Genomic DNA, 22,941 nt, shown 5'->3' on the forward strand with positions numbered 1-22,941 from the left:
CAGAGAAGGTGAGAGGGCGCACAACTAACAGTTCTATACTCTACAAACATAACACTGCCAATGTGTTCCCCCTTCGCAAAGAAGTACTTACAAAGGCACTCACACGGTTGTCAAGTTTTAACCATTTATTATTAAAGTTGTGCTAACTTACTACACAAGTTATTATGATTGAAACAACAGGTGTAAGTTGTCTATGGTCGAGTCATACAGCTCCAAGTCGTCCATAACCGCGGACACGGCTTATCGATAAGATTTAACCCTGCAGGGGTGCCCAAATGTGCCCACACGCACACTCAACCCACTTACGACAGGTGGATGACACGACTCGCACTCTCTGTCACCACAACAATGTCCAGGAAGCCACCTAACTAAGTTAAACCCGAATCAGAGTCCGGCCGCCTCTCCGAGACGGACCTAGCTGCTGCGAGAACGGCTAAGAGGATCAGAGCCCACTGGAGGATGACCTCTTAATAATGCGGACCGCACCTACGAGCGTGCAAGAGACAACGGGGTTACAAGGCAACACGGCTTCCCCAAAAGTAACATCATATTATCCGACCACAAAGAAAAAAGCTTGCACGCCCGGAAGAAACAAAGCATTCAAACTAATTGTGGCCACTGGACAAAGTTGTAGATTCCGGCAGTGGTCAAGGGGAGACCCGGTAAGCATACCCACGTGTGGTTAGTGCGCTCAGTCTCGAAAAAGATAACAAGAACTCGGGGTCCTAAGATATTTAGGAAACACAAGTGAGCCGTCACAAAATGATCAGCTGACCCACCGATGCCTCCGCTAAACAAATATCAACAACTAAAGTAACCATGATTCTTCCCAACATATAACCCGATAGGATAACAATAACGGTAACGAGATAAGACAGCACTAGCATGCACTACGACTCGCAAGGCAGACCCGATAACCAAACAATAGCTGTAGGAGGTGGTGGTGGCAATATGGTCTGCTTGAGATAAGATGTGGATATGACACGTGACAAGAACGCAACTTAAGGCTAGCATGAGGGAGAAGGCAAAATAAAATAGGTGAGCGACTCCTGCAGGGACAGGAGTATAGGGGAAATGCTTGCCTGTTAAAGCTTGTTGAGGAACATCCGGAGAACTTGGCGTATCTCACATCACCATTTCGCGATCCTATCCGGGAAGAAGCAAATGCTGGAACACACACAACGTATGCAAGTCTTACTACTATGAATAAAGAAGATCCAATATGATCAAGATGATATGCATGACATGGCAAACAAGGTGCAATACAACTTATCCAATTTAATCGGAGTCGGAACCCCGGACAAGCAATTAAGGTTGGAGTTGCATTTTCTACCGACAAAGTTAAGTGTTGATTAGCATGGAAAGGGTGAGCTACTTCAATATTAAACGGAGCGGGGAAACCCTAGTTGGATATCCGGAATACTCCGCATATATGTTAGGTGAACATGCATAACTATCAACGTGCAACGTAATGCGAGATGTAAACAGATATATGGATGGTATATTCATGTTCCTCATGTTTTTCTGGTCAATTTTCATATATAAAACATTTTATTCCGAGTTATATTTTAAAAGATATAGATTTTACAAGATATATCATTTTCTGGAATTTCTGGAAAACAGAGAAAAGAGAAAGACTTTTCTCACCCAGGCAGGAGCTAGCCCGGGTCGCTGACCAGCGGGGCCAGGGAAGGCTGACGAGGCGCTGACTGGACTGCGCGTGGGTCAGAACCTGCAGGGGGTTTTCATAAAAGGGATCAGAGACAAGGGCGCCGGGTTGGGTTTGAAAGATCCAGGGGGCTAAGAGCAAAACGGTCCAGATCTGGATCTGGCTGGGTTTCTCACCGAGGGGTTTGCCAGCCCGAGCGGCTGACGGATGGGGCCCGATGATGACGTGGAGGCCACGCTGGTGAAGCTTGAATTGCGGGAACGCGCGGAAGGCGTTCGACGGAAGGTCGCCGCGCGGTGCAGGCGGTGACCACCGGGCGATGGCATGGTGCGCGCCAGCGTTTGGCGGCGTTCCAGGAAGCAAAGCCAGGCGCGTTCGATGCGTCTCGCTGGCGCGGACCATCTGGAGACGGTGGCGCATGGAGGGGGCCACCGTGGAGCTGCCGGCGGCGAGGTCTGCGGGGACAACGACGGTCACCAACGGAAAACCAAAACAGAGAGGAATAGGGGCGAGGAAGAGGTTCAGGAGGACGAGGACTGCACCGTGATACGCGTTGGTGTGCTCAGCGGCGACGGAGAGAGGCCGAGGTTGCCGGAATCGAGCAAAAGGGCCGCCGGTGCTGAGGGAAAATGAGGTCGCCGGCATCAATTCGAGGCGTCCCTGGTCGATTGCTTGCAGGAGGGGGTAGAGGACGTCGATGTGCTTCTATTGGTATCCTCAGCTCATCGAGGGAGGGCCAGAGATGGTGGGGCGGTGGTGAGGTGCTCACGGTGGTTTTCTCACAGAGAAGAAAAGGAGGAGTGAGATGGGGGCGGCGGCGCGAGGGAGAAAAAGGGGAGGGAGGCTAGGGTTTCTGGTGCAGGGGCAAGGCTAAAAGGGGGAAGGAGGGAGCAGGTGAGGCGTGGGGCGCTCGGTGGAGGACCACGGGAGATGCTCCCGTCGCTGTCCTGGATGACGAGGGCGAAGGAGGAACAGAGGGGCCGAAGAGGTACTGGGCCAGGAGGTGGGTTGGGCTAGAGGGAAGAGAAGAGGGAGCTGGGCCACCGGGGTGGGAAGAGAAACATGCCAGAGAGAGGGAGGGGGGCCAGGAGAGGATAGAGTTTTGTTAAAAGAAAAGAAGAGGATGGTTTATTAAACCGTATGAGAGGAAAACAAAATAGCTAAGGTTTATAAAAATAATTTTATTTGATAAAAACATGGATGATATGATGCATGATTGTTGTGGATATACTTCATAGGTATACCATCGACATGGTCCGATTCCGGCAAGCCCGGGTGGCCCACAGATGGTGGTGATGGCTTATGGCCCGCCGGGCAGCCCAGTTGCTGTTGATCCTAAAGGATGAAGTCCAGCCCAGGATAGGGAAGCCGGATCCCAACCGACCATCGGAGGAAGTCGGATCCGTGAAGGTCCATGTGCAACTCGGATCCATGGAGGCCCAGGAGTAACTCGGATCCATGGAGGCCCAGGAGTAACTCGGATCCATGGAGGCCCAGGAGTAACCCGGATCCATGGAGGCCCAGGAGTAACCCGGATCCATGGAGGCCCATGTGGAACCCGGATCCAGTACGACGTAGGGAGGAAGGCAGATCCTTGACGTACACGGCAAGACTTTGTACCATAGTTAGGCGACTTGTATTCCGGCTAGGACTCTCCATGTAAACCCTAGATCCGTGCGCCTTTATAAGCCGGATCCTGGGAGCCCTAGAGGCACGTTCACGACCACAACTCACTGTAATAACGCGAAAGCGCCCAGATAATTCCAGACAAGCAGCAGTAGGCCCTGTCATCGTGCAGGTGTTCCGAAGCTGGGTAACTCGCGTACCACCGTCCCGAGAGCACTCCGCCCTATGGCCCCTACTTCTTCTCCCCCTCGTGAGGATCCCTCCTCCGAGGTACCGTCGATTAGGCAACGACAGTTGGCGCCCACCGTGGGGCCTGCGGCGTCTGGAGGCCGGAACCGGGAGGGTTCCGCCATGGGAAGCTACGACGACACCATCGCTGTGGGGAGCGTCCTTTACGCCGGAAATCTGTCGATCGTCCCTCCGGATGAGTGCTGGATTCCGGCCAAGACAAACCCCGTCAAGCTCTCCATCGTCCCAGTTGGCGGCATACACATCTTCATCGGCGAAACCGTTGATTTCGACGGAAACGCGCTGGTAAGTAATGTAGCTACGACCGCCGCCGAGCAGGACGCAGCTGCAAAGATCCGATCCGAGTCGCTGGAGCTTTCCACAGAAGAATCCGCCTTAGACCCGGAAATTTCAAATTCTGGTTTTGGTAGCCGGATCCGCGCCTACGTTTTTGGTAGTCGGATCCGCACCTATGTTTTTGGTTGCCGGATCCGCGCCTACGTTTTTGGTAGTCGGATCCGCACCTATGTTTTTGGTTGCCGGATCCGCGCCTACGTTTTTGGTAGTCGGATCCGTACCTATGTTTTTGGTTGCCGGATCCGCGCCTACGTTTTTGGTACTCGGATCCGCACCTATATTTTTGTAGCCGGATCCATGCCAAAATTTTGGTAGGTGGATCCGCACCTAAATTTTTGGAAGTCGGATCCACACCTAAATTTTGGTAGGTGGATCCGCACCTACAGGACCGGCTCGACAATCAATCTCGCACCGGCTCGACGGAACGCCGAAAAAAAAAAAAACCACCACGACCGACGTTGACTCCGCTCCAAACAGCTAAGTCCCTATTTATATTTAATATTTTAAAATTTTATGATCATGAGATTAAGATTGGTTCACTCATATCCTGAGTCTTTTACCGCTTTCACTGTTGGTCATATCTTTCCCACGATTTGCCTCGCGCTCGTGAAAAACTTTGTACTGTTTTTGCCGCTTAAGGCTCCAGTACGCTGCAAAAATTCCGCTTTCGGGCGGTAGCTTAAGTTTTCTGGCCTACACGTTTTCTGTTGTTTTATGTGTGGATTCCTTAGTAGTGACATCTCGGTACTTAAAGCCGGCCTCTGTTTCTGAGGTTCTTGATTGTTTCGCTATTAAGCGCTATCGCCTCAGCAGATGTTCTGTGTTTAAAGTTTGCCGTCTCACGAAAAGTCAAGCATATAAACCAGAAGAACGGATAAACCAGCACTTGCTTAAAACATATAAATTACATTAACTGTTCAAGATAGTCGAGTTTTTTCCGTCTTGACAGTTTTATGTTGTTCAACTGCTGCATAGTTTCAGCTTCAAAACATTTGTTCAAAGACCGTTTTTGTTCCGCCTTACATTTGTTTGTTGAACATGGTCAAAGAAACAATTTAATACAAATATGTTTTTATGTTTATGTATCAGGTACATGACACTTGGACGTACAACAGTCCCCCGAGGTTAGGCGGATCCATGGCGTGCACAGCTGGAAAAGCAACTTGAGTCTTGATTCCGCTATGCTTAGCCGGAACCAACCCTCGGGGGCTGCGGTTTGATCTTAGGTGAAAAGTGTGTTTCCTTTTGGGTATCAGTGCTGGAAATTTCCGCCTAGATGCTTGGGATTTACGCTATTCCTAAGTCACATATAAAGATAAAGCTACTCTAAGAGCACCAAGCCGGATTTTCAAGTAAATTCACCTTGGCGCTCGGGGGCTACATCGATGAAGTTCTCTTTGGAGCAACTAACCGAAAAATTTCCACCTTGACGCTTGGGGGCTAAGTTTCTGAGCATCGAGTCTCCTTGGAGCAAGCCGACTCAACGCTCGGGGGCTACATACATATGGTTATGTCAAGAAATATTTCAAAGATGGCGAAAATCTGGCTAACTAGTCGGATCCGCACCTAATTTTTTGGTAGCCGGATCCGCACCTAATTTTTTGGTAGCCGGATCCGCACCTAATTTTTGGTAGTCGGATCCGCACCTTAATTTTTTGGTAGCCGGATCCGCACCTAGTTTTTTGGTAGCCGGATCCGCACCTAATTTTTGGTAGTCGGATCCGCACCTAATTTTTGGTAGCCGGATCCGCACCTATATTTTGGGTAGTCGGATCCACACCTATATTTTGGCTAGTCAGATCCGAACCTACATTTGGCTAGTCGGATCCATAACGAAGATTACGTTGGATGGTGTCTCCGAAGAATCTGACCATTGGATCATGAAGTTTCCGACCAATACTTAGTTGGAGATATGAAGTTTGGAGTCCTTCAAGATTCTCTATTATTTGTTCCAGCCAAAGGATGAAGATACATGCGCAAGCTGAGCTGGATGGAGGAACGGTGAATCTTGGAGAACTCCGGGGGCTACTGTTGTGGATATACTTCATAGGTATACCATCGACATGGTCCGATTCCGGCAAGCCCGGGTGGCCCACAGATGGTGGTGATGGCTTATGGCCCGCCGGGCAGCCCAGTTGCTGTTGATCCTAAAGGATGAAGTCCAGCCCAGGATAGGGAAGCCGGATCCCAACCGACCATCGGAGGAAGTCGGATCCGTGAAGGTCCATGTGCAACTCGGATCCATGGAGGCCCAGGAGTAACTCGGATCCATGGAGGCCCAGGAGTAACTCGGATCCATGGAGGCCCAGGAGTAACCCGGATCCATGGAGGCCCAGGAGTAACCCGGATCCATGGAGGCCCATGTGGAACCCGGATCCAGTACGACGTAGGGAGGAAGGCAGATCCTTGACGTACACGGCAAGACTTTGTACCATAGTTAGGCGACTTGTATTCCGGCTAGGACTCTCCATGTAAACCCTAGATCCGTGCGCCTTTATAAGCCGGATCCTGGGAGCCCTAGAGGCACGTTCACGACCACAACTCACTGTAATAACGCGAAAGCGCCCAGATAATTCCAGACAAGCAGCAGTAGGCCCTGTCATCGTGCAGGTGTTCCGAAGCTGGGTAACTCGCGTACCACCGTCCCGAGAGCACTCCGCCCTATGGCCCCTACTTCTTCTCCCCCTCGTGAGGATCCCTCCTCCGAGGTACCGTCGATTAGGCAACGACAGTTGGCGCCCACCGTGGGGCCTGCGGCGTCTGGAGGCCGGAACCGGGAGGGTTCCGCCATGGGAAGCTACGACGACACCATCGCTGTGGGGCGCGTCCTTTACGCCGGAAATCTGTCGATCGTCCCTCCGGATGAGTGCTGGATTCCGGCCAAGACAAACCCCGTCAAGCTCTCCATCGTCCCAGTTGGCGGCATACACATCTTCATCGGCGAAACCGTTGATTTCGACGGAAACGCGCTGGTAAGTAATGTAGCTACGACCGCCGCCGAGCAGGACGCAGCTGCAAAGATCCGATCCGAGTCGCTGGAGCTTTCCACAGAAGAATCCGCCTTAGACCCGGAAATTTCAAATTCTGGTTTTGGTAGCCGGATCCGCGCCTACGTTTTTGGTAGTCGGATCCGCACCTATGTTTTTGGTTGCCGGATCCGCGCCTACGTTTTTGGTAGTCGGATCCGCACCTATGTTTTTGGTTGCCGGATCCGCGCCTACGTTTTTGGTAGTCGGATCCGTACCTATGTTTTTGGTTGCCGGATCCGCGCCTACGTTTTTGGTACTCGGATCCGCACCTATATTTTTGTAGCCGGATCCATGCCAAAATTTTGGTAGGTGGATCCGCACCTAAATTTTTGGAAGTCGGATCCACACCTAAATTTTGGTAGGTGGATCCGCACCTACAGGACCGGCTCGACAATCAATCTCGCACCGGCTCGACGGAACGCCGAAAAAAAAAAAACCGCCACGACCGACGTTGACTCCGCTCCAAACAGCTAAGTCCCTATTTATATTTAATATTTTAAAATTTTATGATCATGAGATTAAGATTGGTTCACTCATATCCTGAGTCTTTTACCGCTTTCACTGTTGGTCATATCTTTCCCACGATTTGCCTCGCGCTCGTGAAAAACTTTGTACTGTTTTTGCCGCTTAAGGCTCCAGTACGCTGCAAAAATTCCGCTTTCGGGCGTTAGCTTAAGTTTTCTGGCCTACACGTTTTCTGTTGTTTTATGTGTGGATTCCTTAGTAGTGACATCTCGGTACTTAAAGCCGGCCTCTGTTTCTGAGGTTCTTGATTGTTTCGCTATTAAGCGCTATCGCCTCAGCAGATGTTCTGTGTTTAAAGTTTGCCGTCTCGCGAAAAGTCAAGCATATAAACCAGAAGAACGGATAAACCAGCACTTGCTTAAAACATATAAATTACATTAACTGTTCAAGATAGTCGAGTTTTTTTCCGTCTTGACAGTTTTATGTTGTTCAACTGCTGCATAGTTTCAGCTTCAAAACATTTGTTCAAAGACCGTTTTTGTTCCGCCTTACATTTGTTTGTTGAACATGGTCAAAGAAACAATTTAATACAAATATGTTTTTATGTTTATGTATCAGGTACATGACACTTGGACGTACAACAGTCCCCCGAGGTTAGGCGGATCCATGGCGTGCACAGCTGGAAAAGCAACTTGAGTCTTGATTCCGCTATGCTTAGCCGGAACCAACCCTCGGGGGCTGCGGTTTGATCTTAGGTGAAAAGTGTGTTTCCTTTCGGGTATCAGTGCTGGAAATTTCCGCCTAGATGCTTGGGATTTACGCTATTCCTAAGTCACATATAAAGATAAAGCTACTCTAAGAGCACCAAGCCGGATTTTCAAGTAAATTCACCTTGGCGCTCGGGGGCTACATCGATGAAGTTCTCTTTGGAGCAACTAACCGAAAAATTTCCACCTTGACGCTTGGGGGCTAAGTTTCTGAGCATCGAGTCTCCTTGGAGCAAGCCGACTCAACGCTCGGGGGCTACATACATATGGTTATGTCAAGAAATATTTCAAAGATGGCGAAAATCTGGCTAACTAGTCGGATCCGCACCTAATTTTTTGGTAGCCGGATCCGCACCTAATTTTTTGGTAGCCGGATCCGCACCTAATTTTTGGTAGTCGGATCCGCACCTTAATTTTTTGGTAGCCGGATCTGCACCTAGTTTTTTGGTAGCCGGATCCGCACCTAATTTTTGGTAGTCGGATCCGCACCTAATTTTTGGTAGCCGGATCCGCACCTATATTTTGGGTAGTCGGATCCACACCTATATTTTGGCTAGTCAGATCCGAACCTACATTTGGCTAGTCGGATCCATAACGAAGATTACGTTGGATGGTGTCTCCGAAGAATCTGACCATTGGATCATGAAGTTTCCGACCAATACTTAGTTGGAGATATGAAGTTTGGAGTCCTTCAAGATTCTCTATTATTTGTTCCAGCCAAAGGATGAAGATACATGCGCAAGCTGAGCTGGATGGAGGAACGGTGAATCTTGGAGAACTCCGGGGGCTACTGTTGTGGATATACTTCATAGGTATACCATCGACATGGTCCGATTCCGGCAAGCCCGGGTGGCCCACAGATGGTGGTGATGGCTTATGGCCCGCCAAGGCAGCCCCGATTCTTGTTGATCCTAAAGGATGAAGTCCAGCCCAGGATAGGGAAGCCGGATCCCAACCGACCATCGGAGGAAGTCGGATCCGTGAAGGTCCATGTGCAACTCGGATCCATGGAGGCCCAGGAGTAACTCGGATCCATGGAGGCCCAGGAGTAACTCGGATCCATGGAGGCCCAGGAGTAACCCGGATCCATGGAGGCCCAGGAGTAACCCGGATCCATGGAGGCCCATGTGGAACCCGGATCCAGTACGACGTAGGGAGGAAGGCAGATCCTTGACGTACACGGCAAGACTTTGTACCATAGTTAGGCGACTTGTATTCCGGCTAGGACTCTCCATGTAAACCCTAGATCCGTGCGCCTTTATAAGCCGGATCCTGGGAGCCCTAGAGGCACGTTCACGACCACAACTCACTGTAATAACGCGAAAGCGCCCAGATAATTCCAGACAAGCAGCAGTAGGCCCTGTCATCGTGCAGGTGTTCCGAAGCTGGGTAACTCGCGTACCACCGTCCCGAGAGCACTCCGCCCTATGGCCCCTACTTCTTCTCCCCCTCGTGAGGATCCCTCCTCCGGGGTACCGTCGATTAGGCAACGACAATGATGATGCATAAAAGAAAAAGCACAAACAAATCTAATAGGGGGTTCTACCCAGGGCCGTTACACTTTTCACATACCTACAAAATAAATAATACACACATGTAGCAAATGGGGACAATGTATGTAACATCCACAGAGACTTGGAGCTCCTCCTTGAGCAGGGATACACAGTGTGCGCCGATTCAAGCTCGCGGTCGACGAATCAAACTCATCGGAGGTCATTTAGAGTTGGATACAGTATGTAACGCCAACACAAATCCCTCTCTTGGTTCATTGTCTTCTCTATATGGTGACGTGGACGTCACTTGCGTCCATAACGAGGTCTGCCATGACATACATGGAGAGCTCATCAGATGAGGTAGGAGAGGCATCGACCAACTTTACTAGAATGCATAGGAGAAGCAGTAGAGGGTGGTCCGCGACCAGCACACGAAGAAGTCGGGACGAGGACAATCGATGAGTTTATGGGTCCAAAGAAGGGTGCACAGGAAGGAGGGGAGTTGGGGTAGAGGAAGTAGTTGTTGGCCAGGGCATCTATGCACGATAGGAGAGAGAAGCAAGTGCAGCCCGAGGGCACCACATAGAGCTACGTGGAGGGAGAGAGGTGAGCAGGAAAGATGAGAAGGCGCGCAACATAGTCAGGAGGAAGAAGCGGGCTATCGACAGTGGATGGCAGCGCAGACATGGCTCTCACGTGCATACTTTGTGTGTGGTGTCTAGCAAGTTGGGAAGAGCTGAGAAGATTGGATTGAGATAGTTTAGGTGGGAACGAAAAGAGGCAAACACTTGACATGGAGGTCGGTTGTAGCTACAGCCGCCTGAAGTGAAGACTTTTCCTTTTCAGAAAATATGCATAGGCTGAAAGGATGGATATTGATTTGTGATAATAAGCACAAAAAGAAACAATCCTAACACCTTGGTTGGCCCAAGTCCACAACAGGACAACCGCTAGGCAAACAAAGGCCAATAGAACCATTAATAAGCATTCACCCTAGATAAGGTGAATTCTTTTTTCACGGAGGTGGTTAAGGTTGTTTCTTACTACCTCGTTTGCATGGATAATGTCTATATTATTTTTAAAAAGTCAAATCATGTAAAGTTTAATTAAGTTTACAAGATAAAAAATCAATATAGTTAGATATATAAAATATATCATATGATATCTATGAATATCATAATTATTAATAGACTTTTCTAAAAATAATTAAATTTTACTTGGTTTGACTTTTTTAAAAAAAATATGCCCTATTCATTAGAAAAATGAATCCAACGGAGGAGTAACAAATCATGCAATATACAAAGATAATCAACTGAGATTTAATGAGATCTTAGTTGATAGAAGAATTATAATTAGAGGTGGATTTGCTAGAAATGAGACGGCTGATTTTTATTACGTCTCAATCGACTCTTTAGCAATTCGATTTGCCTCATAATTTGTGTTGATATGATAACTGCAAGCGGGTTTGCAACTGGGTTTGCAACTGAGATTTTCATAATTACAAGTGGTTGTAACTGAATTTTTTCCTCATTTCAAGTAGGTTGTAACAGCGATTTTCCTAGTTATAGGTGGGTTGCAACTGAGAAAAAATATCTGATTCAAAATTTATGCTAGTCTATAAGTTTTACGCACAAGTTGCAACGGGTTGTAAGTGATACTCCTCCGTTTAAAAATGTTGAGACAACTTTTTTTAGACGGGGGAGAGATTTAGTTAAGTGGCTTGAGATCTGTACTTGCCCCATAAATAATGGACGCGACCTAACATATCGCAATCATACCGCGTACGTCTAAGAAAGGACAGTGTGCTCGTGTGGATTTGGCATCATCACAAACAGCGAGCATATGGAAGCGAGCGCGGCTGACACCGTCCGGATCGTGTCCCGGCGAATGGTCCGGCCGTCGTATGGCGCCACACCGATGCCGCCGTCGGAGGACATTCACCTCACGCCGTGGGACCTCTACGGCATCAGGGAGACCTACATCCAGAGAGGGATCCTCCTGCCCAAGCCTCCCGCCGGCGCCGGGGATGAGACCAGCCTGTTCAACAGCCTGGCTTCCTCCCTTGCGCGCGCCCTGGGCCGGTACTAACACTTCGCCGGCCGACTCGCCGTCGAAGAGCACGGCGACGGCACAGTCGCCATCCTGCTGCGCTGCACAGGGGAAGGCGCCGAGCTCGTCCACGCGGTGGCGCCGGGCGTGGCCGTGGCAGACATCGTCGGCTCGGTGTACACCCCGTCGTCGGTGGTCCGGGCGTTTTTCCCGTTGAACGGGCCGAACGTGGTGCGTGGCTTGGACGCGGCCATGGACTCGTCGCTCCCCGTGGTGTGGGCGCAGATCACCGAGCTCGCGGACGGCGTGTTCATCGGCATGTCCATGAACCACACCGTCGGCGACGGCACCTCCTTCTGGGACTTGTTCAACGCGTGGTCGGCGATCAGCCGAGGCGAGGAGCTCACGCGTGCGCCGGCGCCGGTGCACCGGAGGTGGTTCGTCGACACGAGCGCCGTGCCGATCCCCCTACCTTTCGGCGCGCTGCAGCACGCCGTCCGGCGGTTCGAGCTCCCGCCGGTGCGAGAGGGCTTCTTCACCTTCTCCGACGCGAGCGTCCAGAAGCTCAAGGCGAGGGCGAACGACGAGATGGCCGGCGTCGTGGTCGCAGCCATCTCCTCGCTCCAGGCCCTGCTCGCTCACCTGTGGCGGGCGGTGTCCAGAGCCCGACGCCTCCCGCCGGAGCAGGAGGCGTCGTACGCCCTGCTCATCGGCTGCCGGGGTCGCATGGGCACCATCCCGCCGGGCTACGTGGGAAACGCCATAATGCTCCGCGTGATAAAGGGGTGCACCGTCGGCGAGATCCTGGACAAGGGGCTGGGCTGGACGGCGTGGCAGCTGAACCGCGCCGTGGCGTCGTTCGACGAGGCGGCCACGCGGGAGTGGCTGGACCGCTGGGCCCGCGAGCCGACGTTCTTGCCCCCGGTGTCCTCCGACGGCGGCGGGGCGCGGATGGTGGGGAGCTCGTCGCGGTTCGACGTGTTCGGGAACGACTTCGGGTGGGGGAAGCCGGTGGGCGTGCGGAGCGGCTACGGGGACAAGAGCGACGGCAAGGTGACCGTGTTCGAGGGGCCAGACCAGCAAAAGAGCATGTCGCTGGAGGTGTCACTGGCGCCGCAGGTGCTGCAGAGGCTCGTCGCCGACCACGAGTTCATGGACGCCGTCACCTCGCCGCCGGCGTGACTCCCAGAGTTTGTACTCGCCCCATGTTCCGAGCTGGCAAGCACACTTTTTTTTTCGCATCATACGTGCGTCGCATCAAATTTGGGTCTTTCTACCATATGCACCTGATGTGTATGGAAATAATCGAATCATACACTTAGCTGATGCGTGGAGTCTAAAACACAGATGTTGGATTAAGCACTTTGTGTCGAACATAATGAAATCATAATTGATATCGCTTGCAAAAAGTTACTCGCTCCGATCCATAATACTAAGTCGTTTGGTTTAAGTTTCTTTTTATCAAATTTGAAATAAAACCACAAAACTTATTATGGCCAGACAGAGTACATAAAAAGACAGGCACAGCCAGGTGAAACAAATATGGACATGACGAGCAAGAGAGAACAAGAAGAAAAAAGGGCCAAAGTTCTTAATCCATGATATTGCCACATTGCAAAGTAAGCAACAGAAGAATGTCCTTCCCAAACTCATTTTAGGATAGCATCTCAGTCCTACATAGGCTGACTCGGAAGAAGGCACACACGAGCTTAAGCTGATCACACCAGATCGCCAAAATATCACCTCCTAATCTAGGGGTGCAACGCCCAGCCACCAATTACCTAGGGGAACAAACGGGGTGACATCGTTTGATTCAGGCAGGGCTCAGCTTGCGAGCGCCGAGAGCATGCCGCCGCCGCTCTTCGAGGCGAGCACGACCTCCCACCCAGGACCTTTCAGGGGGACAAGAGGGGCAGCATCGACAGCAGCAGGAGGGCCGGTGAGGTCGCTCCGGTCCATCACCTTCAAGAGGTCGTCGTCGCTGATATCCGTCTGGATCATCCTGTCTTCCTCGCCCTGCTCGTCCCTCAGTAGCGCCAGCAGCTCCCCCTCCTGCATTCTCGACCAAGAACAGTAACATGTCAGTGGTCATTCCCGGTGTTTGATGATCACTGAAGAAACAATTTACAGGGCAGACTGGACACAGTGAGTAGACAGGACAGAATTTTTACATCTAAGGTGTTAGGCTTGGCAGCATCTTGTTGGAACTGTCCCTTCCCAATCACGACATGCTCTAGCTTCAGCTTTCCAAAAGCTCTCTTGATAATCCGTCCCTGCAACAATCAAGACATGAGCACCGATGCCACAAATTATAGACAAGCAAAGAGTCCTAATGTCAGTCCCGCAACCATACCTCGACAGAATTCGATGTTGCCAACCGATAAACATGAACCGGGTGTGTTTGACCAATGCGGTGGCACCGGTCCATAGCCTGCAGATCCATCTGAGGGTTCTGCAGAACAAGCAAAAATTCATATATCACAGCTATGGAAGCTAAAATGAAGGAAAGCATTGTTCCAGGGGCACAGCCATCTGTAGTAAAGAAGAAATATAGGGGAGTGCACATCTTGATGGACTTTGCTTTGTGATCATACAATTATTTAGTCTGGACTATTACAGATAGAGAGAAAATTACCCAGTCACTGTCATACAGGATACAAGTATCAGCAGAAGTAAGGTTGATACCAAGACCACCAGCACGCGTGCTTAGAATGAAGACATTCATATTGCTGTTCAAGTCATTAAACTCCGCTATCTGCAGCACGAAAATAGGAGCAAATATATACTGTGAGACAGCAACACCCATAGACAGCCATCAATTAATTATTATCTAAAGGATAAATATTAGCATGTAACAAAAAAGCAATATAATAAAAGAACATTATATGGTTTAGAACACTGCTTGCACAATAACAATCAGTCAGGCGCACTCAAACCCAGGTTTCATAAAACCACTCCCCTCCAATAGGTCTTCCCTTTCAACAAGGTACCTAATCCAGGTTTTAAACAAGTTTTCTCCACAATTAGCTGACTTTCTCTGTTTGCAGTTCTCTACATGAATTAAGACACCACACAGGTGAAATGGCAGTACTTGGAAACTACGAAGCACTGATACGGCATTTTCTGCCGTTATCATGTCCTAGTACGTGAAGACACACGAGATGCCAGGATACGGCAGGATAGGCATATCCTGGAGTCTTCTCCAAGTTAAAAAGAAGGGAAAAAATAGGGATACGGGGGAGCTCACTAAAGGCCCAATAGCAACCCTAGACCGTAGGCACGTGAGGGACTTCACAGCCACACACAGGAGAGACAAGCTGCTCCACTTCAACTAGAGCCTGGATCCCGATCGGAAGTGAAAATAAATATATGATTGGTTAGTTTATGTATTGTTAGATATGTTTTTCCCACCTACAAAAAGGGTCTGCATGGCTATTGGAATCATACCATCAATCAATCTAAGTTACTTTAGTCTTCTTTCGAAGCTTAGTTAGCAGTAGTTACCTCAAGTATGCAATCCAAGTTAGTTTAGTCTTCTTTCTGAGCTTAGTTAGTAGTAGTTACCTCAAGTATGTACGATCATATCTACGATAGATGTTATCTAGCTCTAATACTAATAAATTGGAAGGCTACTACATTACCTGCTTCCTCCTCTCTTCCAACTTAACACTGCCATCAATTCGGCAAACCTTCAGGCCTTTCACATCCAAATAATAGTCAAGGAGATCCAAAACTTTTGTCCATTGTGAAAATATTAGGACCTACAAACATATCAATTCAACTATATTAAGGTTTACAAAATAGAAGCCATGAAACATGTGCTGGAACATGCATGGATACATATAAAGACTACAAAAAGAAGAGAACATCAACCTTGTGCTTTCGTTTGAGGAGCGCATCCAGTAACCTATCCAACAGCTGAAATTTGCCGCATTGTTCTAGAAGCTTATCAACGGGTGGATAGAAACCTGCAAACAGAAGAAATAAATAACAATACAGATAAAAGTCAAAGAAAACAAATAGAGCAACAAATAGCATATGTCCAATGAGCAATGGGACACACTGTTTGAGTCATATGCAGCATCCAAAAGATCAGGGTGAGCACAATTTTTTCTCAGCTGAACGAGTAGGTTATTTAGCTTCGTCTTGATGCCGGGTCTCCGCAAAACTACAATATAGAAAAAAAACTTGTCACGTTTGAATTTTATTTGCGTATGCACAGATTGGATAATAAACATGCAGGAAGACATGCATACTAATATCTGTATTCTCATGCAAGTAGTTGTCGAATGTCTTCCCAATCAAGTGAGTCTGGATTTGTTTCTGATGTTCAGTCATGTTAGCATAAATGATTATCTCTTTCTTTCGCGGAAGCATGTGTTCCACATCTTCTTTCATTCGCCTTAAAAGGAATGGACGCAAAATGGCATGAAGCTTTGAGACAACATGGACTCTTTTGTTCTCATCAGTTTCTTCCTGCTGTTTGTCATCTCCCTTCCCAGAAAAATCAAACCTGTAAGAAGATTGCCATCAGGCCGATGGAGGAAAAATGATACAAATATAAATGATGTATTCAACTAATAAGTTTGGTATCTTTGTAACAAAAACACCCCACGGCAAGGTATCAAAATCCGCCAGTATGTCCGTATAACTTCATTTATCGGTATTACATCTTAGCACAAATAACATGTTGACATACAGCATGAATAAGAAAAAAGAGATAAAGTTCTACTAATGTTTAATAGATAAATCAGCAGACATGACATATCAGTATCTGGCATTACAACATAAATCAGGAAGAAATGTCATAACATGTGTTTGCTACATGTCCCACTCTTACAATAAGAACATTTGTATAGAAACCATATGCCCACAAGCAGCTGATACACATGAGGTGGCTGCTCCAGCACATGAGCACATCGCCCAGAGGGCCCTGGTAGCGGGCAGTGCTAACCCTCATTTTTCAGGAGTTATCTGTGTGGAACTGCGGATTGCAATTGTTCTGTCCTGTACCATTGGAAACAGGACCTCTAGCTATTTCTCTAGCCTTCTTAATGAAGGGGCAGTGCCACAGTCAGGTTAAAGTGAAAAATCCTTATATTTCAAGAGTTGCATGTGTTTCAGCACAATAATAACTCATCTCGATTAATTTAACTTAATAAATTCAATTGCATTGCTTTAACCATAATATGCACTCTTAAGGACCAAACATTGATAAATTTTACGAATCCTGACAAATGTCATAACTCCTGATCAGAAAAACAGACATTTCTGTGCAATTAGTTTCATACATAAATTGACTTCAATACAACATCTAGCCAATGCAGAGCAAAACTATTTGAAAGCTAGAAAATGGGGCAGGTGGTAGTTCAGCAGATCATACCATGACTCAAATTCCTGATGGGATGAGAATATGTCAGGCAAAATGAAATTCAGTAGTGACCACAGCTCTGCTAGGTTATTCTGAAGAGGTGTCCCAGTCAAAAGGAGCTTATTCTCCATCGGAATGCGCCTTAACTCCCTTAATAGTTTACAATTCGTATTTTTCAACCGATGCCCCTGGAAAAAGAAGTATCAAACTGACACGTCAATACATAGGAAGGGGGAGAAACAAAGAAAGACAATAATACATGACATGCTATTCCATCACCTCATCGACAACAACATACTTCCACTCATAATTAGCAAGATATTTTGCATCATACATGGCCATCTCAAATGAAGTGATTATTATTGGAAAATCAGGACCAATTTTTTTGGGCATGAATTTTCTCCGTAGCTCTGCTCGAGCAACTTTATCTCCATGATAAATCAGACCATTCAGAGATGGAACAAACCTGAAATCAGGTCCACATAACTCATTTAATCAAGCAAACAAAGCACATTGAAAGACAATTTTGGATACTTTACCTTGATAACTCATTTAACCAGTTTGACAGAGTGGAAAGGGGAGCAATAACCATGTATGGACCCTCCAGACCGTTCCCTTTGAGATGGGCAAGAAATCCAATTGTCTGGATTGTTTTCCCAAGGCCCATTTGATCAGCTAGTATCCCATTTAAACCATTTTGCCACAGAGATATTAGCCACTTTACACCCTTTATCTGGTAAGGTTTCAACTTTCCACCAGTCAATAACGGAACAAGGTTGGCTTGCTCTTTTTCCCACTTTTCTTCTTCTGTGAGAGTGCCATCATCAGCAGAATGATCTTCACGCGATCTTGTAAGCATGGCTGCGACTGCTGTCTTTGCTTTCTTCTCAAAAACATTCATATTCACCATAGTCAGAAGCAACAAAAAGGTGAACATAAGGTCTAAACAATGAACAAGAATAATTTCTCACAATTTTCTTATATATTCTTATCAGTACTGACAAATCAAGTTACCACTTAGAATGATGACCCATCTCCAGGAAAAAAATCACAATCACTGAACTATTAAGACTCAATACATCAACAAGTCCAGAAAGTCGGGAGAACCAACCTGAGGTTGGGTGGTTAGGAGGGTGGTTGTACCCCCAGCCCACCAGAGTTCAAATCCCAGATTTGACATCTGTGTGTCTCATAAAGGCGGAATATTCATTTAGTGGGAGGCGACGTTCCCGTCGACAGCGAGGCGCCTGTGGTGACTTCGTCAATTTCAAGATTCAATCCGCCGGCTCAGTCTTCCGGAGGTGCTCATAGGGGTAGGGTGTGCGTGTGTGCGTTCATAGGGGTGAGTGTATGCGTGTGTATGTGAGCGTCTGCGTTTGTACTGTGTTTCTCAAAAAAAAAAAAAAAAGTCCAGAAAGTCGACCTTAGAGTACTATTAATCCAATGTGTTGATAGCTGTAGCTATGCTGTTGAGCAGGTAATACAGACTACAGAACGAACTGCAGTACATCAATAGTATATAATAAACAAGACATTTGAATAATGTACCTCTATTCCGAAATGTAGTATGTTTTGGAAAGCTAATTCGGCACAGAGGTAGTACAAAGTAGCATATTTATGAAGCAGGGGATATTATATGAAATCTGAACTCACATCATTGTACTGTGGCTTAGCCTTTGTTTTCCTTTTTCTACCACGCCCTTTCTTCTGCTCTTCCATAGGTTCCTCTTCATCTTTGATTTCAACAACTTTCTGCTTAACAACAAATAGGCAGCACCACCAATGTCAACAAAGAAGGGAAATAAAATAACCAACTAGCTGGAAATGAAATGGTGGTCAGCACACAGTGAGAGACATAACCAACATACATCTGTGATCTGCTCCATCTTTTCAAGTAGAAATTCCGAATAAAGCTGCGTCTTTGTCAGCAGCTCGTCCAGCTTGCTGAAGCGTGCCTTTGGATCAAGAGCCTGCTGTCTTGCAGCTTCTCTCCTTTTGGCCTCCTCTTCTTCCTCCACCTTAAGCCGGGCCTGATGCAACTGCTCTTCCTCCTTTGTCATCGCCTCTGTGATGAAGCACGCATCGCCGTTCTTGGCCTCGAGGTCAATAGGCAGGGATGAACTTGTATCCAGAAACCCATCAGCCGTGTCTTCTCTGATGTTCAGTAGCTGCTCTTCACCCTCTATCTTCAAATCAACAGCTTTTTTCTCATCCTTGGCATCGGGCATTTTCTAATTTTGCACAATATAATCAGTAACAGGGGAGAGGATCCATTTCTTTTGGAGGAAACAAGGATTGAAATAGTTCGACAACCTACGAAATGCGATCTTTTTTTCGAGGAATAAGGAAATGGAGTCCGCCTAGAGATTTCGAAACGGAAGTTTAAAAGAGTAAATCACCTCGTCCTCCAGAACGGATTTGGGAGAATCGGCGTCGGCATCGGGGTCAGTGGTGGCGGCGGCGGTGGCGGCGGCGGCTTCCATCGTAATCCCATTCACCACGGCGACCACCATCTTGGCTTCGACGTCGACAGGCGGTGAAGTCGGCGATGGTCGACGGAGTCGAGGCGGCAGGGGAAGGGGCGCCTATGGTGGTGGCGAGGACGAGGGGTGGCGGCGGCCAATTGCTCTTGGGGACGAACCGGAGGCGTAGGTTATTTAAGAAGACCGGCAGTGTGTGCATTTCAAAAAAATTGATAATCGACCTACCAAAAAATTGATAATCAGTTGTTTTCTTTCCATATGTGTCATATTATTTTAGGAAGATAAAGGTGTTTTTATTTTGTTCACAAAATAAACCTATGGGCATGCTCCCAGGGGATCAAATCCCCAAACCAAGGTCGGATAAGCGCTCCTTGTTGGGGTTTGATTCTCGGTCCCAATTTTGTATGTAGGTGGAGAATTTGTAACCACGATTCGATGGGTAACAAACTCGGGCACATAAGAGATATACATATTCAGGCCACATGAATAGATTTCCGGTAACAACCCCACTTCCTGGTGGTGATGGGATTGATAGAGTGGTGCCAGCTGAGGTATTACTTCCCGATAGGCCAAGAAATGGGGGTGGTGCCGGCTTCCGGTGGGAAGCCGGCGAGGTCTGTTCTTCCTGGCATGGCAAGAACATGCTATGATCGGTGGGAATGTGGAAAGGATCTTGTCGCCTTGTTATCTAAAGGTGCGAGAGAAGGAGGAACTGGGCTTCTTCCCTCTCGTTCCTCAGGGTTTTTGTGGCTTCTAGGTTTCTCCTTGTGCTTTGCTTGGTGTGGCTTGCTTGGGCTTCGTCCCTCCCTTGTAGACTGTGGTAGAGGGACCTATTTATATTATGAGGGAGTGACTTCACTCCTGAAGGGGAGGAGGTCACGTCCTTACCGTACCAAAACCCGCAGGTTCGGGTGCGTGTCCCACACTTGCATGGGACGGTTGTACTTCTCAAGCATCATGGCATGGTCATGATGATGCCGTGTTGGCATCATAGGCATGAAAGAGAGCTTCCTCGTACCTGATTGTGCGGGACATAACCGGAGAGGGAAGTGAGGCTATCTTCGGTCTTGTCAACATGATGTCGTGATGACTTGGTCGCCACATGGTCTTGCGTGGTTTTCTTTGATTGCTCCCTTTCCTTTCCCGCCCCTCGTCCCTACAAGGGTAATGTGGGAGCGCCTATCCTTCTTCCTCGGCGCCTTCGTCTCCTCGCCCAGACTTTACGGAACTCAGGGTACCCTGTAGTTTAGTTCCCCGTCGGTAACCCCCTAGCCTTCGGGTGATCTGGAAGGATCATGCGAAGGATTTCTGTAGGAGGGGACCATGCCGGCTTCCGCTCCTAAGTCGGCTGCTTTTGAGGTTGTTCTAGTTCACAACACGGGAGAGGGACACGGCTATATGGTAACCATTCCCCACACCTCTTCTGGCGGCTCGACTTTTGATGGAAGTTTCGGGGTTTCCGTGGATAGTAGTAACTAATCTATCCCACTCCTTTTTTCTGCGCTAACCACACGTTTTAGCTTAAAGGGCATAGATCTCGGTGGGGATTTTTATTCCTTCATGATTGCCCTTTCCTCATCTTCTACCCTTCTTCAATCGTGCACCTCCACCACCCCACCTTCTCGTATCTCCTGTGGAAGAGATGTCCTAGTCCGAGGTTGGAGATGGAGAATGGTGCAGCTCGTCAGTGCAGTGGATGAGCTGGATACCTTATCGAACCGTGGGATGATTCATCCCCTCCCCGCCGCCAAATGATGGCTTGTCGGTAGTGAGAGGGTTACAGATTACAGATTTCGTGAGGAGAGGTCGCCCCCTTCCTCCCAGTGCCTTCTTCCATAATTGATATCTTCCATCCGGATTACAGATTGTAGTATGATAAGCTTTTTCCCTAGAAGACCTAGGTTTAATCGAACCTTGGGAAGCAATGCTAAAATGGTGTAAAGGAAACGTCTACAAGACTTGCTAGTGTAGTTATCTTCGATTTACCGGACCTATCTAGTTTACTTTTAAGGGGTTGTGTTCAATGATGGAAATAGGCTAGGGTTAAGGTTTCACATGAAGTTATGCATACATATATAATTGAAGCACATATGTGTAACAAATAAAATAGAGATAAGAGATTTGTGAGTAGCACATCCGTAAATACTCTTGCCCCTAAAGCCAGAGCTGTCAAGAGCCTAATGGTCCAACCACTGTCCTTACAGCCACAAGCAACAATTTTTATTAAGTAAATGAATACAAACCAAAGCCTTAAGCTATATGATTGTGTCATAATCCCGAATGAATCACTAAACATGTACCGTTGCTTGACCCTTTCTGTCACTAAGGTTTCGCGGTAGAACGCTGTTCTCCACTCATCTCACCTCTTCCCTTGATCGAATTGAATGATATGGGTACCTACAGATCATTGAGACGAGGCAAAGAGACAAGGATACAAGATTGCAAAACTCATATTCAATCCTTACACATAAAATAAGATTAGATGCACATAAACGCTGCGAGGATTCACCCCAACCCGCAACCCGTGAGGACTACTCACACATAATATCAACATCAAATACAAAGATAGAAATCATTGTGCAAAATACTTAGATTGAAATCACAATATTCTTACAATATCACCAATTCTCAAGGCGATCTCTATTACAATGGTGATGGTTATGGCTATGGAGGAGATGGGAGATGGGATGGATGAACTATGGTGGTGGATCTCCTTCGATGTGGTGCAGATGGATCTGGTGGATGGTGGCTCCGTTTGGCGATGAATGACTCTTTTTCCAGCGTCGGTCCCTTCACGAAACTTATAGGGTTTGACCCCGGGAATGCAGCTAAGCACGGTACGGGCGCACGGTACGAGCGGTGCTTGCCCGTACCGATGCCCGTTAAAGCCCTGGAACCGCTTCTTCGAGCGTAGTGAACTTTGCCATGCTCCTACCATGATTTTCTTCTGTAATTGCAGGTCCATTTGTCATTATGATGTGATTTCCTACACAACATTCAAAAATAGAAGAGGTTGCACATATTTTCATTAATTAGTCATTAGTGGCAAGTTGAGAGGTAAAATTAGTCAATTTCTTGACTTAGCTAAGGGTTTAAATGCGAAAAAGTGGCGTATTTCACAACCATCAACTTCCCCAAACTTAAACTTGATCGTCCTCGAGCAAGAAACAAAGAACCATAAGGAACTTGGCGTTTAAACAAAAAAAACGAGAAAGCAAAGTCACTTACAGGTGGTAGCCTTATGAGTCCAGCAGTTCTTCCATTTCAAAGCTTAGCATAGTTAGAGAAGTGCCAAGAGTATAATACAAGCATTGGTAACTCGAGACAATCACAACAAATATTATAAGTATGAATAGCTAGTTGTGTAAACAATTACTCTAGCTTAAGTAGTTAACTCTCAGTTT

The 22,941-nt window shown here is 47.6% G+C and overlaps 1 protein-coding gene and 1 pseudogene across 2 annotated transcripts; one reads left to right on the plus strand and one right to left on the minus strand.

Annotated features, from left to right (window-relative positions):
• Positions 1-11,427: 11,427 nt before the first annotated feature.
• LOC127311422 (uncharacterized acetyltransferase At3g50280-like) lies at positions 11,428-13,092 on the plus strand (annotated as a pseudogene).
• Positions 13,093-13,246: 154 nt separating this feature from the next.
• On the minus strand, positions 13,247-19,697 carry LOC127311420 (ATP-dependent DNA helicase DDM1). Of its 2 annotated transcripts, none has more exons than XM_051341849.2 (14): positions 19,454-19,697; positions 18,923-19,285; positions 18,708-18,806; positions 17,594-17,937; positions 17,334-17,520; positions 17,067-17,242; positions 15,940-16,196; positions 15,747-15,851; positions 15,557-15,651; positions 15,325-15,444; positions 14,319-14,438; positions 14,037-14,135; positions 13,855-13,956; positions 13,247-13,735 (listed from the first exon to the last, which is right to left on the minus strand). In XM_051341849.2, exons 1-14 carry the CDS (start codon positions 19,565-19,567, stop codon positions 13,508-13,510), a joined length of 2,409 nt encoding a protein of 802 aa, XP_051197809.1. In that variant the 5' UTR covers positions 19,568-19,697; the 3' UTR covers positions 13,247-13,507. The 2 variants fall into 2 exon arrangements, with proteins under 2 accessions (XP_051197809.1, XP_051197807.1); XM_051341847.2 differs by having other exon boundaries at positions 17,594-17,940.
• Between the last annotated feature and the right edge of the window lie 3,244 nt (positions 19,698-22,941).

This window comes from Lolium perenne, chromosome 7 (assembly GCF_019359855.2).
Source record: "Lolium perenne isolate Kyuss_39 chromosome 7, Kyuss_2.0, whole genome shotgun sequence".
In the NCBI taxonomy this organism is placed as follows: Eukaryota; Viridiplantae; Streptophyta; class Magnoliopsida; order Poales; family Poaceae; genus Lolium; species Lolium perenne.

Coding starts and splice junctions, on each gene's coding strand:
- LOC127311420 (XM_051341847.2), bottom strand. CDS start 19,567: ATGGTGGTCGCCGTGGTGAATGGGATTACGATGGAAGCCGCCGCCGCC. Junction 17,521..17,593: donor TGGTTAAATGAGTTATCAAG/GTAAAGTATCCA, acceptor ACCTGATTTCAG/GTTTGTTCCATCTCTGAATG. Junction 15,852..15,939: donor GCATGAGAATACAGATATTA/GTATGCATGTCT, acceptor TCTATATTGTAG/TTTTGCGGAGACCCGGCATC.